A 14662-nucleotide genomic window follows, 5' to 3' on the forward strand; every position below is an offset into this window, starting at 1 on the left:
ATTTGAGTGAATAATCATAGTAAATTGTTCATTTTTCTTAAATTAGGAATTGAATTACTAGTTACAAATTTCATTCTCGTTTTTCTCAATGTTTTGAAAAATGACAATGGCCGTTTTACAATGTTTTGCTTGATTTATGCGATCAGGGGCAGTATAGGTCCTTTTTTAAAAAACTCGGAAATGTTCTTAAAATTATTGTGGTTTCGGAAATAAATCGAATTTTCGCGGCGACTCATCTGACACTACGCTCCGCAAACTGATCAAATCTTATTCTGAGTGCAACGAGATGTTGTGTTGAACGCGAGGTTAAACGTCACTGAAAAACAATTTGGCGCTCTGGCACCAAACCGAAACGAACGATTTCACTCTCGCCGCACTTTTCTCTCCGCATTTTCTGTCTAACTAAAAGTATCAGTGCTTGCGTGTTGCCGTCGGAGATTTTGGATGATGATGTTTGCCATTAATGCAAGTAAAAAATAGTACACATTTCATTTTGGTTTTTATTAAATCAGCCGAAAACCGCCGGCAATCATTTTCGTCAGTCAGAACAAGATGGAGGAATCACAACAGACTTGGCTTACACACTGATCGTATAATACCAAATTTAGCTTGACAGAAAAAGGCGGAGAGAAAAAGTGCGGCGAGAGTGGAAATCGCTCGTTTCTATTTAGTGCCAGAGCGACAATACCATGGTCGGGCTTTCAGTGTGGGTGTAAAACAATATTTTGTTTGCTTTTCAATATTTTCATTTTACCGTGTACTAACTGCTCCGTTTCAATACACGTTTTAAAGAACCAACTCATTTTAAATTTGCGATAACCCACATAACAACGAAATGTGTCCAATTTTCTAATCTGGCACCACTTCCCGCTTACTGGAACTGTCAGTGTCAGAACCGTCATAAATCTCAACGGGATCGAAAAATGGCGGTGACAACAGCAAAACGTTGATGTTTTTTTACTGCTGAAAAATCAAATTTTCCTCCACGATGGCCTCAGCGATGCTAGTAAATTCTGTCAAAACAACGTCGGAACTATGTTGCCGTTGCAACCTTCCAAAGGAAGCACCGAAAACCAGTTCAGGGTGAGTTAAATCCAGTCCAGTTAGCTTTTTTCGTTATGCCCCTTTTTGATTGAGTGCTGGAATTTTACGACTTTGCTTGCAGGCCGTCCTCTCAGTTCCGCTACATTTGCCGCCTGTGTTTGATGCGTGCAGAGGACATTGAACCGATCTTTATCCATCCGGGCGATAAAACGCTGGCCAACAAGATATTTGCCTGCACCGGTGTGGAGGTAAGGACGAGGGAGGGAAATTTGTTTGTAAACATGCGGATTAGGCAAATAGAATTTCGTTTGTGATAAGTTTGTAGGGTAGGTGCATCTGTATTGATTCTTTCTATTCTTTTTAGATCGATGAAAACGTGACCGTTGGACCATCGAATATCTGTATGACTTGCAAGTCAACTATTTACAAGAGTTATCAGTTCCTGGAGTTGTGTCAGAGAAACAATAAAATTATCCAAAACTTGCTGGCGAGTCATGAGAAAACGGTCGAACCGAACGGCTCGTCCGGAAATGGGCTACGGATGGTCATTCGTACGGCACCGCAGCCACCGAGCACGTCAAACAAAAAATCGCCGCCAAAACGACGAAGGTTGAACTCGCGCCGAAAGTCGGTTCGCAGCAGTAGGGAATCATCGTCGACCAGTGCGAGCGACATCTCGTGGAGCGATTGCGACGAGGAAAAGGACGATCCGAACGAGGATGTGGACGAAGTTATGCCCTTCCGGCAGGTGGCGTACGATACCGACACTCAGGATGATTCGTTCAAACGAAAACGAGCAGAAGCAAGCAGCGAGGCCAGAGTTCCGCTGCTGATTATTCCACGGAATCGTCTGAATAGTACAACACGGGACGAAAGAACCGGTCGAACGTCGGCATCTTCAACGGTAGACCCGGCCGGACCCGACGATCAGTTCCAATGTGAGTTCTGCTACGTGTCCTTTCCGTATCGCTTGCAAATCCGACAGCACATTGATCTCCACCACGCGGACCGAAAGCACGAACTGTCTTGCAAGTCCTGCTCAAAAACATTCTTCACGACCGCCACGCTGCGCAAACACGTCGAGGAGAAGCACGCAACCGGTCCGATCTCGTGCGATTTGTGCCAACGGACGTTCACCAGCCAGCAAGGCCTCCAGCAACACCACCGGTCAATTATGCACCGCGCAGCTCTCGGCGAGGCCGTCTTCCCTCGTCGCCGTAGATCGTCCTGCGTAAGCATTCCATCGTCGTCGGGTCGGCGCAATTCCGTCAGTGCCGGATATGAAAGTGACACCTCCCAACGGGCACGATCCTCATTCGACGAGGATTACAACCCGTACGCAAACGTCTGCTACGACGAGCTGATCACCTATCAGTGTGACTATTGCGATCTTCGCTTCGACGATTGTCAAAGTCTGGCCAAGCACACCGACGTCCGGCCGTGTCAGGTCGCACTCGAGCCGCTCAATTTGGACCTGCTGCTGGAAACGATGGACTTGGACGAGCTGCTGCAGCCGCTTAACAACGTGCCGGACGACATTACGATCATTGAACCGCCCATCGAAATCGTCGATCTTACGTGACAGCCTGCGACGGTTGTGTTGAAGATCAAATTTCAAACGCGCCAGCCAAAGGGCGGCGGAAGGTAGTCTGTCGAAGGAAGATCAGCTTACCAAATATGAATCAAAAGGTTCACTTTATTCGAACACGTGCATTTCTAACTAACGTAAGAGAAGATTTATAGCTAATGTGTGAATTGTAAGGTGTAACCATTAAGCACAAAAGTATTAGCATAAGCGCGCATTTCTGCAATCATAATTGTTAAATTATATTTTTTGTTTACCTTGCCATTGTCTGGTAATTGTTCCGTCTGTTGTTGATGTACTTCAGCATTGCTTTATTATATATATTTCACTTTTATAAAAATTAAACTCTTGATTATTTTTTTCAGAACAAACTAATGCGCCATGGGTTTCCTATGTACATAGGACCTTTTGAAAAAGTAAGCAAGAACTGTGCAATTAACATAGGAGCGCTCTTCCAAAACGATCATTCGATGCTGTATTTTCTTTATTATTAGCAAAAATAGGTTTAAAAGAGTTCTAAAAATATAATAAATGTTTACGGAGATACATAGAAATAAATGCAAGTAGAAGTAAAAAGGTGGACTTTTTTACGGTTAATGAACGCATTTTTCACAAATGCATGTCCCAAGTTTTTTCGGAGTAATCACCCTACTGATCTGAGGCAAATGTCAATACACTATACTTAAGAACAATGCATTCATGGATAAAGTTCTGTAGAATATGCATTGAAATAGAGTTTTTGCAATTCCGTCGTGAAACTATTTACTTTTCCTGTCATTCTTGAACGACGAAATAGCCTACTTTTATGTACCAAAAATAACAGAATCGAATAGCAACACTTTTCAAAAAAAATGCTGAAAAGTTCTACTTTTCAGCACTCAAATGGGTGCTGAAAAGTTGAATTTTTCAGCACTTGTTTCGAAAAGTAACACTTTTCAACATTTTTTTGATTGAAACGATTTATTGACAAAATACATGAAAATTTGACTTAAAATTTCACTCAGTGTGTGTTTTTTGGAATTGCAAAAAATGTTGTATGTAACTCGTTGCAAAACTTGATTTTTTCAGCACTCTTCGTATGTACGACTCGTGCTGAAAAAACCCTCTTTTTGCAACTTGTTGCATAAACTACTATTATGCAACTAGTTGCAATGATGTGAAATTGTACAGAATATCCAGCTTTTTAAGCGAAAATGGCGTTCGAATGGTGAACGCCCGGATTGTCAAAATCACGCAGTGGTACCAACATTACGAAAAAAGTGTGCCATGGCATGACAGCCGCATTTTTTTTTCTAATGTTGGTGCTCTTGCGCGATTTTGACATTTCGGGCGTTCAACATTCGAACGCCATCTTCGCTTAAAAACCTGGATTACAGAATTATTCAAGAGTTTTTTTTTTTTTTTTTTTTTTTTTACAGTCATCCCTCATATTTGGAACAGTTTACAGATCGGCCAATGTTCAACAAATCATAGAAAATCGATAATTTAACATAATGATTTTCTGTTACCTTCATGTGAAAGCATTGACCCTTGAAAACATTGACCCTTGAAATCCACAAATTCGGAACACTTTTTTCTTACGATGTAAACAAACTTTTGGAAGGGTAATCAAAAAACCTTTCCAAAGAGCCCAAAATATTTAAAGTCTGATAAATCTATTCAAATTTATAAGCATTTACGTGTTATTTATACATTTTTTATGAAAACGGTTCTCAGATATACCTCTACCTCTACTCACGGGATTAAAACTCGTCTGAAAAACCTGTATCATTTTCTCAATCAAAACGGTGGCGCCGCGTGGTGGTAGCTGCCCTGTTTATTACACTGTGAAATTACACGCAGAAAAATGTTTTGTAGAATCAGCCTGTACGAGGCTTGATTCAACAAAATATTTTGTTGAATATAATCAACAAAATTATTGGACTGAATCAACTCTCGCATTTTGTTGTTTCAAATCGAGATATTTTGTTGTTTCAAAGCTATTTTTTTGTTGAATCTTCCCTCAATTTTGTTGATCAAAATTTGACAGAAAGTGCGTTCAAATCAGATTTTCGTTGAAACAAAGTAAAGTTTTTGTTGAAACAATGCAGACATTTTTTCAAAATGAGACCTGGAATTTATTTGTTACAAAAAAAACATTGAATTGAAATCAGAATGGTCATTTTCGCAATTTATTTTATTTATTTGACAAAAAAGTAACAAATATATCCATGGCTAATCCAAGGAAGCAAATGGTGACATCAGAAATGTCCGCCCAAAAGGGGTGCTGTAAAAAACTTTTTATTTTAAAAAAAATCCTAACAAATCAGCAACGAATTACAAGTTTGATAGTCGAACTACACTTAAAAGTTGGTTTTGTTATTTGTGTTTGCAAAACCGCATATTTATTAACAAAAGTGCCAAAAATATTCGTAACTACCTTTTGCCTCTTGGTGGCGCTTAGTGTTAGTATGTGTGTGGTCGATATTTGCGGACGTGCACGCAGAACACAGAACAGTGAAAACTAGCGAAAATGCCTGACTTTCTTCTGATACAAGTCGCCATATTGAAATTGCTTGAAGATTCATACCCGTGCTCTACTGCCATGTTTTTCGATTTTTTTTTATTTTTCCCATGTTTCAAACCCTATCAGATTTGCAAAAAAAAGTGATTTGTATCAATAGAAAATTCAACAAAGTAAAAAAAACTAAACATAACCTTTAAAAGTTATAAACATTTTCGATTTAACTCCGAATTTTAAAAATACCTCGAAAAATACAGTAGTTGTTCGGTAACTGGGCGCTCGATAACTGGGCCGTAGCCCAGTTAAAAAGCAAACAAACGTCAAAAAACCAAAACAAACCAAAATGACCGAGGGATGAATGGATGCAAAAATCATATTCAATAAATAAAAAAAACTTTTTTCAAACTTTTGTTTAATTTCAAGTTACAATTAAAGAAATATGAAAAGTAAGCATTGTAGATAAATTTGAGTAACTTTTATTTTTATATTTCATCTGGAAAATATTATGCATCGGTGGTCCCCTCGTTGTTTTATGTTCAGCCCAGTTAGCGAGCAGCATTCGGTGACTGGGCTACGTTCTCAGCCCAGTTACCGAACAAGTACTGTAGTCCTTTTTATAAATCATGCAAAATTGTATTAAAAAATCAAGATGGAGTGGGTAATTTTCGAGGGGGGGGGGGTCAGAGCCAACGTGACATACATAATACATACGTTATGGATGACGACGCCATACATTTTTGCGAATTCGCCCATACAAACTTCAACGATCATTAGCGACCCCTAAACCTTAACCGATTTGGCTCCAAATTGGCACAGTAACTTATTTTTGCCTAGCCAGGGGTTATCTCTTGGATCTCTTGAGATTTCCCATCAAGTACGGTGCGGATTGAGAGTGTGCCAGCGAAGATTCATCCGGTTTGCGCTCCGTCGACTCCCCTGGCGGGATCCATTTCATCGGCCTATAGTTACGAAAGCCGCTGTAAGACCATCTCCACCGGGCGCGCGCAGTAAGGATTTGGAAGCGCTCCACCATCACTCTTCCCCACACCGGTCGCTCATAAAGCAGCGGGTGACCAAGTTTAAGCGGTATACGCACTTCGGAAGAAACCGGTCAAGAAAAAAATCAAATGGGCAGCAGCGGCAGCTAAAGCAAGCCAGAGAGGGTGAAGAAAAGCCCCAAGAAATCACTCCCTCTCCTTTGTTCTGCTGTTCGTAAAGCCATTTCTTGACCCCTTTCATCCGATCAGCGTACTAGCCTTTAGTCGCCCGCTAGTAGCGCGCACAAATATTTCAAATCTACTTGAAGTGAAAGAAGAATCAAGATTAAAAAAAAATGGACTTTTTATGGTTCCACGGAACTGGACATTGATGATGGACATTTTCATTGGACTGGCCACAACCCGTATCAATTGGTCCGTATTCCTCCGGAGATGTTCCGTTGAGCGAACATTGGCGACACCGTATGAATATGGGCAATATTGGTGTCAAATTTCACGATTTTTAATATCACATATGAAAATTACGGAAATTGACGTTTTTAGTGGACTGGCCGCAATCTGAATTGGATAATTTGTGTACATGCACTTAGTTTTGAGCTCACCATTTGGGCATAAAGTGCCTGTTGGTGTTAACCAAATAGCAAGTAATTAAAATGCAATTAATTTTCCACTGAAACTGTATTTCCCAAAAAACGATTACTATTTGTCGTCAAACTAAGGATCAAAAACCAAAATGGTGCTATAATATTCATTAAAGCACTGAAAACAGTGCTATTATTCATATTATAGCTCACAATTACATTTCATGAGGAAAAGTAGGCGCGTCAATCAACGGAATTGCAAAAAGGGGGTTTTGTTTTGTTTTCTTGGAATAATATTTATCTACCGTTGACATGCAAATTTAAAAGACATCACATTTTGACGATTATTTTCACCAGTTTTAAGCGTTTTAAGAAACAAAATATAATATTTTCGATATTCTCTTAACACAAATAAATTGATTAACATTTGTATGCACAATATTATTGCGCCGCCGGCGTGGACGAAAGCAGCACAAACATGACCCACAGATGCAGCACGGCCACGTACACGATAACCAGAATCCGCACCAGCGGATAGCGACGCATAAAGACGCCCAACCGCACGCCGATCGAGTCCAGCGAGGAGTAGGCACGCTTGACGCGCCTCGACACCCGACTGTCGAACGGATTTTCCACCATAAAGTTTGGCACCTGCGATTTAGCTGGGAATTTTGAGGTGTTAGTCATTGTTTTTTGGGGGGATCAAACTGGGTGCAGCTCACCATCGTCCGTTTCGTTCAAGCTTAGGTAGGGCACCCTCTGCTGGCGGATTTGCGTCACCGTGCTCCGGTATTGGGTCTGCGAGGTGGTTGAATTAGAAGTTTTTAAAAAGAAATGGTTTGCTTCACTTACATCTAATTTCTCCAATTGCAGCCGGAGCGCATTCCGTTCGGCCGTGGTGGATTCCAGCGTGGTTTGTTTCTGCACCAGCGATTGCGTCAGCGAGTTTAGTCGCAGCTCTAGGTCCGCGGACGAGTTGGACGGGCGGGAGTGCATTTTTGCCTTCAGCTTGGTGATTTCAGATTCCCTGGAGAGGAAATAATTGTTTTGTTTAAACGGTTTATTTGAATGGTTCTAATGACGACGTACTTTTCGTGCATCTGAACGGATAACAATGTCCTTTGTTTGGTCACTTCCTCTCGGGCGGATTGCAGCTCCTTTTGTTTGATATTTAGATTGTCCTGCAGCTGCAGCGCTTTGGTCGATTCGAGGCTCAACTTTTGCTGGAGTTCAGCAACGCGACTTTCCAGTTCGAACGCACTCGACCGGAGCGTTTGCTCCATCGTTTGCCAGAACTTTTTGCCTTGCTCGTACTTTTCGTTCAAGCCAGCAATTTCCTCCTGCATGCTGTGACGATCATTTTTCAGTTGCTCCAGCTCCATCAGCATCAATCGCTCGGAATTGCCTTTTTCGCCTTCGAAACCATCCTGGGACGTTGTTTCTTTTAGCTGTTCGATCATCTTCTCCTTCAACTGAAGAGTTGCGTGGGCCCTTATCCGGTACTGCTGCAGCTCGGCCGTAGCGTTCGTCGTTTCCATTTGTGCCATCTCCAACTTTTGGCCAATCTCCTGCTCGTTTTGGATGTGCTTCGAAACGATCGACTCCAGCTCGGAAATCGATTTGATATATTTCGCGTTGGATTCTTCCGTGGCCATTAGTTTAATGTAAAGCTCGTTTCGCTCGTCGACCAGGCTTTGATACCGGCTCTCCAGCTCCCTCAAACTGGCCTCACACTCGGCGCTCGAAAGCATGGACTGGACACTGTCCAGTTCGACTTTCAACTCGTCTCGTTCCGACTTGATCTCAGCTAAAACGATTTTAGTCGTCGCAAGTTCTTTCTCAACCGACGGAAATTCCTCCACCTCAACTTCGCCTGGTCCCACCTCTATAACGGTCCCCTCCCGCTTTGAGCTAACTGAACTGGCGCGGGAGGAAGTCCGTCGTTCCGACGGAGAGTTCTCCGCGATTACTCTATTTCCCGCCGACAACCGAAGTGACCTCGATGACGACGGACGGGATTCCGCGGTGGGTAGTTTGGCCACTGGCGTCGAGACGATTCCCCCGTAATCCATCCGTGGACTAGGCGAGGTTGTGACCTCTACGAGCGGTTCCAGAGCTTCCACATCACCATTTTCCGGCCGGGCCGGGTTCTGCAGCACGGTTGCGGCATTCTTGTCGATTTTGGTCAGGATGTTCTCGGCCTTTCCGGCCAGGTCCTGCAGCCAGGACATTTTTCGCTTAAAACTGAAAATTACATCGAAAACTGGAATTTATTTTACAAAACCGATTAGTAAACAAACTCGGGTTCTTCTTTTTCAAACGTCAGCAAACGGTACACGATTGGGAGAAACTGCTCATTTAATTTGTAGGGTCGCGTCGCAAAGCGACAAAGTGGGTATCTTTCTCCAAACGTACATCTCGTTTTTTGTTTTTGTTGCAATTTATTGACAGTTGGCGGCCACCTCCGAAAGAAACGCTTCTAAAAAAATAAGTTTAAGAAAGTTAAAATTTTCCCCAGCAAATCACATTATTTTTCGAGTTTTTACTTGAAAAAAACACAGGTGAGAGCAGATAGCTTTGCAAACAAATCAACATAATATAAGTCGCTGGTGGTCAAATGCATTATCTGGCCAATGTTTACGCTTCCGTGGTCTGGGACGACAACGCCAAATCGCACCGTAAACGGCTTCAGGTAAAGCAGAACAAGCTTCTCAAGATGGTGCTCAACCTGGGCCCGTGGTACCCGACCGACGATCTACACAAGCCGGCCAGTGTCGCCACCAACGACGCAAACATCGAAAGGGCAACGAGAACCTTCAGCACTTCCTGCGGGATGTCAACAAATCCGCTCATTTTAAGCCAAACTAGGGTTTTTTTTTCTCAAAATTTATTTTCCTCCAAGTTGAAAATCAAATCTTGCGCGCACCTGACGTGTTTCTTTGCTGTGCATCGTGTGTTCGCTAAACAATACTTGCGTTGTGGCAGACTTTGAAAAATAAGTGTTGTCCACAAAAACGTTCTCGTTGTGGACTTCAGCGTCCTCCCGGACCGCCCAAAACTGGATGTCGTGCTTCCGCCGACCTGAAGAGCATCCAGCTACACCACATCCGCCACTGCGTGCTGATCGAGATGGCGGAGTCGCCAGTAAGATTGCAACGAATAACCATCTCAAATGTGCATTCAAGACGCACCCAGACATAAAGATCCTGATATACGTCGATGATAACACCATCGATCTCCCGCTGGACTTGCCAAACGACGACGACGAAACGAAGAGCTTCGCAGACCGTTGTTGAATTCCGAGTCATTAGGTCTATTCCCGCACCGCAGAATTCTGCAATTCTGCACAAAATCGGCATCAGACCGTTCCCATACTTTTCTACACCAAAAGTTACTTTTCTCTCAGGCAAAACTTTTGCAAAGAGAGTGGTAGAAGTTGCAGCAAAACCGTTCCCGTATTTTTCTGCAGGTAGTTTCATCTCTCTTCTGTTGGTTAGCTTCTTATGTAAATATCGCTTTCCCTTTTCTTGCTCTCTTGCAGAACTACTGCAAAAGAGAGAGATGCTTAAAAGTACGGGAATGCGCTGCAAAAAAGTTACTTTTGCTAGATGCAGAAGCTGCAGAATCTTTGCAATTCTGCGGCTACGGGAACAAGCCTACTGCTTCAAGCATTGAAAACAATGGCGGATTTACGACTGTTGTAAAGAATGGCAAAAAGCAGCTATCAGAAGAAGAAGATAGATCTACTGAGAAAAGAAGCTGCTAAGATGACCACGAAATAAACACATCCCAACAGAATTCTGTAAACGACAACTGCAACGATCAAGGACATTCGAAGGAAAAAGAAACCTTCACCCCGAAGAGAAGACTGTGGAAGCCCACAGTTTAACGGAAGACTACGTCAATTATATTGAAATTATTATTTGAATTGTAAAACAAAAAATCGCAACTTGGCCAGCTTTTGTTTACAGAGGCAAACAAAAAAAATGTTTTCCCTAAAAGAGCAACATTCAAACTTAGAAATATGTACCCTTCCTGCAAAGGCTTTTGAAGTGATCTCAGTTCTAATCTAAGTCGAAAATTTATCCAAATCTCTGAATTGCAAATGAAACATCCTAGAGCAGAACAGTTAAATTCAAACGCTAATTAAATTGAATTAACATAATTTCTTTACAGCGATGGCAAAACGCAAGATTAAATTGAGCTCTAAAATGGCTTCTTCCGATGGTTCGAAACGGGCCACGATTGGTGATGGTGGCGGAGGTGGCCTCCTCCAGCAACCGAAGGTACATCCCGCGTTGGACGATTGCTACCCACTAAACAAGCTGTGCCGTCTGTGTCTGCTTTCGAACACGAACATGGAACCGATCTTTGCCTACACCGGGGACATTGAACTTTCCCAGAGGATTTTCCAGTGCACCGGATTGGAGGTAATTTCTTTCGGCTTATTGAATATTGTTTATTGGTTTTTGTTTTTTTTTTGTTTAGATTCACGAAAACGAAGAAAAGGGCATCCCGACATCGATCTGCGGCCAGTGCAAGCGCCAGTTGGATCAGTGCCACGAGTTTCGTACGCTCTGCTGGAAGAACAACGACGTTCTGCACAACTTGAATCTTATCCTGAGCCCGAGAAAGGTCCGCCCGGCAGCAACGCCAACGATGATGAGTGCCGTTCCGATTGTCCAGGTTGAGAAGCTCAAGATCAGCCCAAGTTTGTTGCCAAAGCAAAACAAAGCTGCCAGCTCGACGAAGCAACGGGGCAGCTCCAAAAGCTACGGCGAAGTGGCGCTTAGCCAGCTTTACTCGCCGTCCAAGCGTGGCCACAAGGCCGCCAAGCTGTCGAACCGCTTCACGCGCGAGCTGGTCATTTGTCTGACCCCGATGCCGCAGACTCTGCTCAACAAGTACAAGAAAAAGGTCGCCAAAACGCAGACGAAGGCCGCGATGAAGTCGTTTCCCCCGACGCAGCCCACCAAGAGTCCGAAGCAGTTGGCCACACCCGGCAGGAAGTCGGTCAAGCCGTTGAAAATTAAAATCGCCAAGCCGAAGACGTCGAAGTCGGAGAAAACGCCGCCGGCGTTGGCCAAAAAGGCGAAGGCCAAACCGGTTGAGATTGCGGTTCCACCGAAGAAGAGAAAGCAGCATTTTGAACCAGTGCCGGAGGCTAAGGTTTTGGCCATTTCCTGCTCGCTCTGTATGCAGTCGTTCAGCAATATGAAGAACCTGGCGCGACACACGGCGGCTCATGAGAATGTAAGTTTGCATTTAGATATTTTGTTTTTGTTGGACAATTTTAATTAAATTTGAATTGACAGTACAAAAATACTTTTTTTAAACATTCGTAGTAGATTATAATGTTGCAGGCCAAGGGCGAATGATACTGTTAATACCTCTTCAGTTGACGCTTAGGCGAGGAACATCCTGGAAGGAGCGTCACTGACTACGTCCGTAGTCCTGTTAGATCATTCTTGATCAGGACAGTATAGCTCTGGTTCCTTGCAAGTGTCCTATTTTCTTACCTCCACGTTGGCTTGGTTTTCATGATGACCTAGCTGGTGGCCTGTGGAAACGGATCGTAAACCTTTGACCAGCGAGGGTCAGAGTCGAGACGGCTAGAAGAAAGGGGCGCGTCAATGTGGGAAAGGGAAGTAATTTGTGATTGTAGACGGTATTGTTTTGATTCGCAGTATGTTGAGTCAACTGCTGTGGATGTACCTGAGCATCGCAGAACGGGGTTTCTCCTCTTTCCATTTCAGCTAACAGCTATTTTCTGTTTATTTTGTTTCACTGATTTTCTAAAACGGCTTCTGTTTACTATCCTCCATTTGATTTCGATTTTACTTATTTGATTCTCTTATTTCTCAACGCTTTCCCTTAATTTGGCAGCGACGTCAATTTTGTTTATCATGTGCCTTTTCTTTATTTATCTATTTGAATAATTTCTCATCTTCCCTGTAAATTGCCCTCAATACAATCTAAGCTTGTTTGTTACCTCTATTTATTAACTATTGTTAATTTCTTTATCTACTTCATAAATTACTATCTTTCTTTTATTATTGATTCTTTACATAGTATATTTCCTTCACTGTCTATTGTTTTGAAACTTCACCTTTTTCTTAAGCAAGTGAGGTTCGAGCCCTTACTCAATTTATGGAATGATTAAAGGATTAACACAAATATTACTATTGCACTTTTGAAAAACTTTTCTAAAATGCTTATTACCAAAAATGTAACAAAACACCGCGACAAAAGAAATAGCAACAGATAAACACGACTCAACACTAGGAAAGATTTCAGGAGAAAACAATACACAGTATAATAACAATTAGTTTTTGAATTCAAACTAAAATATAACAGTTTTTGCTTTAATGAAAGTTGATAGGCACACTATAAATGGTTAGGCGCTTATACTTACATCAAACCCTACGTAATGTACCACCCCCGGCCGAGTTAAAATGCGTAACCGGAAAAGAAGGTGTGCATGCCTGGCACGAACACTCAAAGCGTGTTCTAGCGTGCTGCTCGTACTGACTCAGAGCAAGGGTAAGATGTAGGTGTAAGGGCAGTGCGTGTTCGTTGGGAACCTGGTGCATAAGATCGGTCAAGGCCCGTTCTTACACTGAAAATTGCGAATTGCGAATTCGTAGTAGATTATAATGTTACTTTAAAAGTTTGGTAAAATTAGTATTCTCTAACAGAAAAAAAAAATTATACGAAATGTTTGACATTTTAACTTGAAATTGCATAGAAATATATTGATAGAAATTGCCTATTTTCATAGGACTTGCTTGTTGATTTACTGGTGAGTTTTGAAATGCAATTCTACAAATTTACAAATCATAATATTTTTTCCTGAGTTTCAATAATTTTTCAATGCAAAATATGTTAAAATATATTTTCCAAATATCCTAACACCACACCTGTTCTAAAACCATCCTTTTCCCCCGCAGAACCGCAAGCAGAGCCGCGTCTTCAACTGTGACGTCTGCCAGAAGGAATACCTGAAGGCGTCCCAGCTGACGGACCATCTGCGCAGTGCCGAGCACGTGAACAATGCCGCCAACAACGCCCCGGACGATGCCGACGTGTCGATCCTTCCCGACGAGCAGTCCATCCTGCCGGACACGAACGGACAGCAGGACAACATCTCAACGACGGTGGCGTCGCCCACGGACGAGGTGGGCCGGCAAGTGGCGTCCTCGGATGCCGAAGAGGAGGAGGAGGCGATGCCGCAGCCACGACCGGCGCGCCGGCAGCTGAGTCCGATTTCCGTCGACAGTGATTCGCTCACGCCGGACGGCGTTCAGTACAGTGACGTTTGCTCGACGAATAACGAGGAAAGCCTGCTGAACGGTTCGACGGCCAGGCGCGTGTCGTTTGCGGAGGTCACGGAAATCCTCGACTAATTGGAGTGGCGTCGTTTTATAATTTACAGAATATCGTAATACTTTGTGTTGAAATCAAAGCAACTGATCATTATATTTAAATTTAGAACATAATTTCACTGTACCAGTGCAGGCAACATACTATATCGTTCGTAACGGCGTTTATTCAATATTTGAAAGATCTTGATTTGTCACATTTCAGCCGTAATGTGAACAATTCCTGCTTACTTTTTCAAAAGGTCCTATTAACATAGGAAACCCATGGTGCATTGGTTGTTTTGACTCTAAAATGTACTAATAAATGATTAAATTTAAAAAAACCCCACTGCCCGAAATCTTATTGAAGAATTAATGAGAAACCCCAACTCACTTTCACAAGCAATCAGGATGTTGATAGGAGAAATTTACCCATTTTAATCGGTCTAAGTCGTTTGACCAATTCTCATCACTTTTGCAGTTTTCCGTTATTAACCCTCTAACGCCCAGAGCTGTTTGCTTATCGTAAAAATAGTAAATGGCTTAATTTTGGTACAATAATGCAGGAAATACTTTACTTTGACCCACAA

At 42.5% G+C, this 14662-nt stretch overlaps 3 protein-coding genes across 4 annotated transcripts; 2 read left to right on the forward strand and 1 right to left on the reverse strand.

The window, feature by feature from the left end:
• The first annotated feature begins 896 nt into the window (after positions 1–896).
• Positions 897–3205, forward strand: LOC6035791 (GDNF-inducible zinc finger protein 1). The gene is made up of 3 exons (XM_001845867.2): positions 897–1083; positions 1166–1292; positions 1409–3205. The coding sequence occupies exons 1-3, from the start codon at positions 989–991 to the stop codon at positions 2624–2626; spliced, it is 1440 nt and encodes a 479-aa protein (XP_001845919.2). The 5' UTR covers positions 897–988; the 3' UTR covers positions 2627–3205.
• Positions 3206–6986: 3781 nt separating this feature from the next.
• On the reverse strand, positions 6987–9056 carry LOC6035794 (golgin-84). Its single transcript, XM_001845864.2, has 4 exons — positions 7801–9056; positions 7564–7738; positions 7434–7509; positions 6987–7373 (listed from the first exon to the last, which is right to left on the reverse strand). Exons 1-4 carry the CDS (start codon positions 8940–8942, stop codon positions 7153–7155), a joined length of 1614 nt encoding a protein of 537 aa, XP_001845916.2. The 5' UTR covers positions 8943–9056; the 3' UTR covers positions 6987–7152.
• A 78-nt stretch (positions 9057–9134) lies between these two features.
• LOC6035792 lies at positions 9135–14381 on the forward strand. 2 transcript variants are annotated; one of them, XM_038262788.1, is made up of 5 exons: positions 9135–9272; positions 10888–11141; positions 11200–11964; positions 13493–13513; positions 13662–14381. In XM_038262788.1, the coding sequence occupies exons 2-5, from the start codon at positions 10890–10892 to the stop codon at positions 14115–14117; spliced, it is 1494 nt and encodes a 497-aa protein (XP_038118716.1). In that variant the 5' UTR covers positions 9135–9272; positions 10888–10889; the 3' UTR covers positions 14118–14381. The 2 variants fall into 2 exon arrangements, with proteins under 2 accessions (XP_038118716.1, XP_001845915.2); XM_001845863.2 differs by lacking the exon at positions 13493–13513 and having other exon boundaries at positions 13662–14379.
• The last annotated feature ends 281 nt before the right edge of the window (positions 14382–14662 follow it).

The sequence above is a fragment of the Culex quinquefasciatus genome, chromosome 3 (genome assembly GCF_015732765.1).
Source record: "Culex quinquefasciatus strain JHB chromosome 3, VPISU_Cqui_1.0_pri_paternal, whole genome shotgun sequence".
In the NCBI taxonomy this organism is placed as follows: domain Eukaryota; kingdom Metazoa; phylum Arthropoda; class Insecta; order Diptera; family Culicidae; genus Culex; species Culex quinquefasciatus.

Bases quoted from the DNA above. Each gene is read 5' to 3' on its own strand.
- LOC6035792 (XM_038262788.1), top strand. From the start codon at position 10,890: ATGGCAAAACGCAAGATTAAATTGAGCTCTAAAATGGCTTCTTCCGAT. The intron at 11,142-11,199 runs GTAATTTCTTTC...TTTTTTGTTTAG, and splicing joins TCCAGTGCACCGGATTGGAG to ATTCACGAAAACGAAGAAAA. The intron at 11,965-13,492 runs GTAAGTTTGCAT...CTATTTTCATAG, and splicing joins ACACGGCGGCTCATGAGAAT to GACTTGCTTGTTGATTTACT.
- LOC6035794 (XM_001845864.2), bottom strand. From the start codon at position 8,942: ATGTCCTGGCTGCAGGACCTGGCCGGAAAGGCCGAGAACATCCTGACC. The intron at 7,739-7,800 runs GTACGTCGTCAT...TTTCCTCTCCAG, and splicing joins TCCGTTCAGATGCACGAAAA to GGAATCTGAAATCACCAAGC. The intron at 7,374-7,433 runs GTGAGCTGCACC...CAAAATTCCCAG, and splicing joins CTTGAACGAAACGGACGATG to CTAAATCGCAGGTGCCAAAC.
- LOC6035791 (XM_001845867.2), top strand. From the start codon at position 989: ATGGCCTCAGCGATGCTAGTAAATTCTGTCAAAACAACGTCGGAACTA. The intron at 1,084-1,165 runs GTGAGTTAAATC...CTTTGCTTGCAG, and splicing joins GCACCGAAAACCAGTTCAGG to GCCGTCCTCTCAGTTCCGCT. The intron at 1,293-1,408 runs GTAAGGACGAGG...TATTCTTTTTAG, and splicing joins TTGCCTGCACCGGTGTGGAG to ATCGATGAAAACGTGACCGT.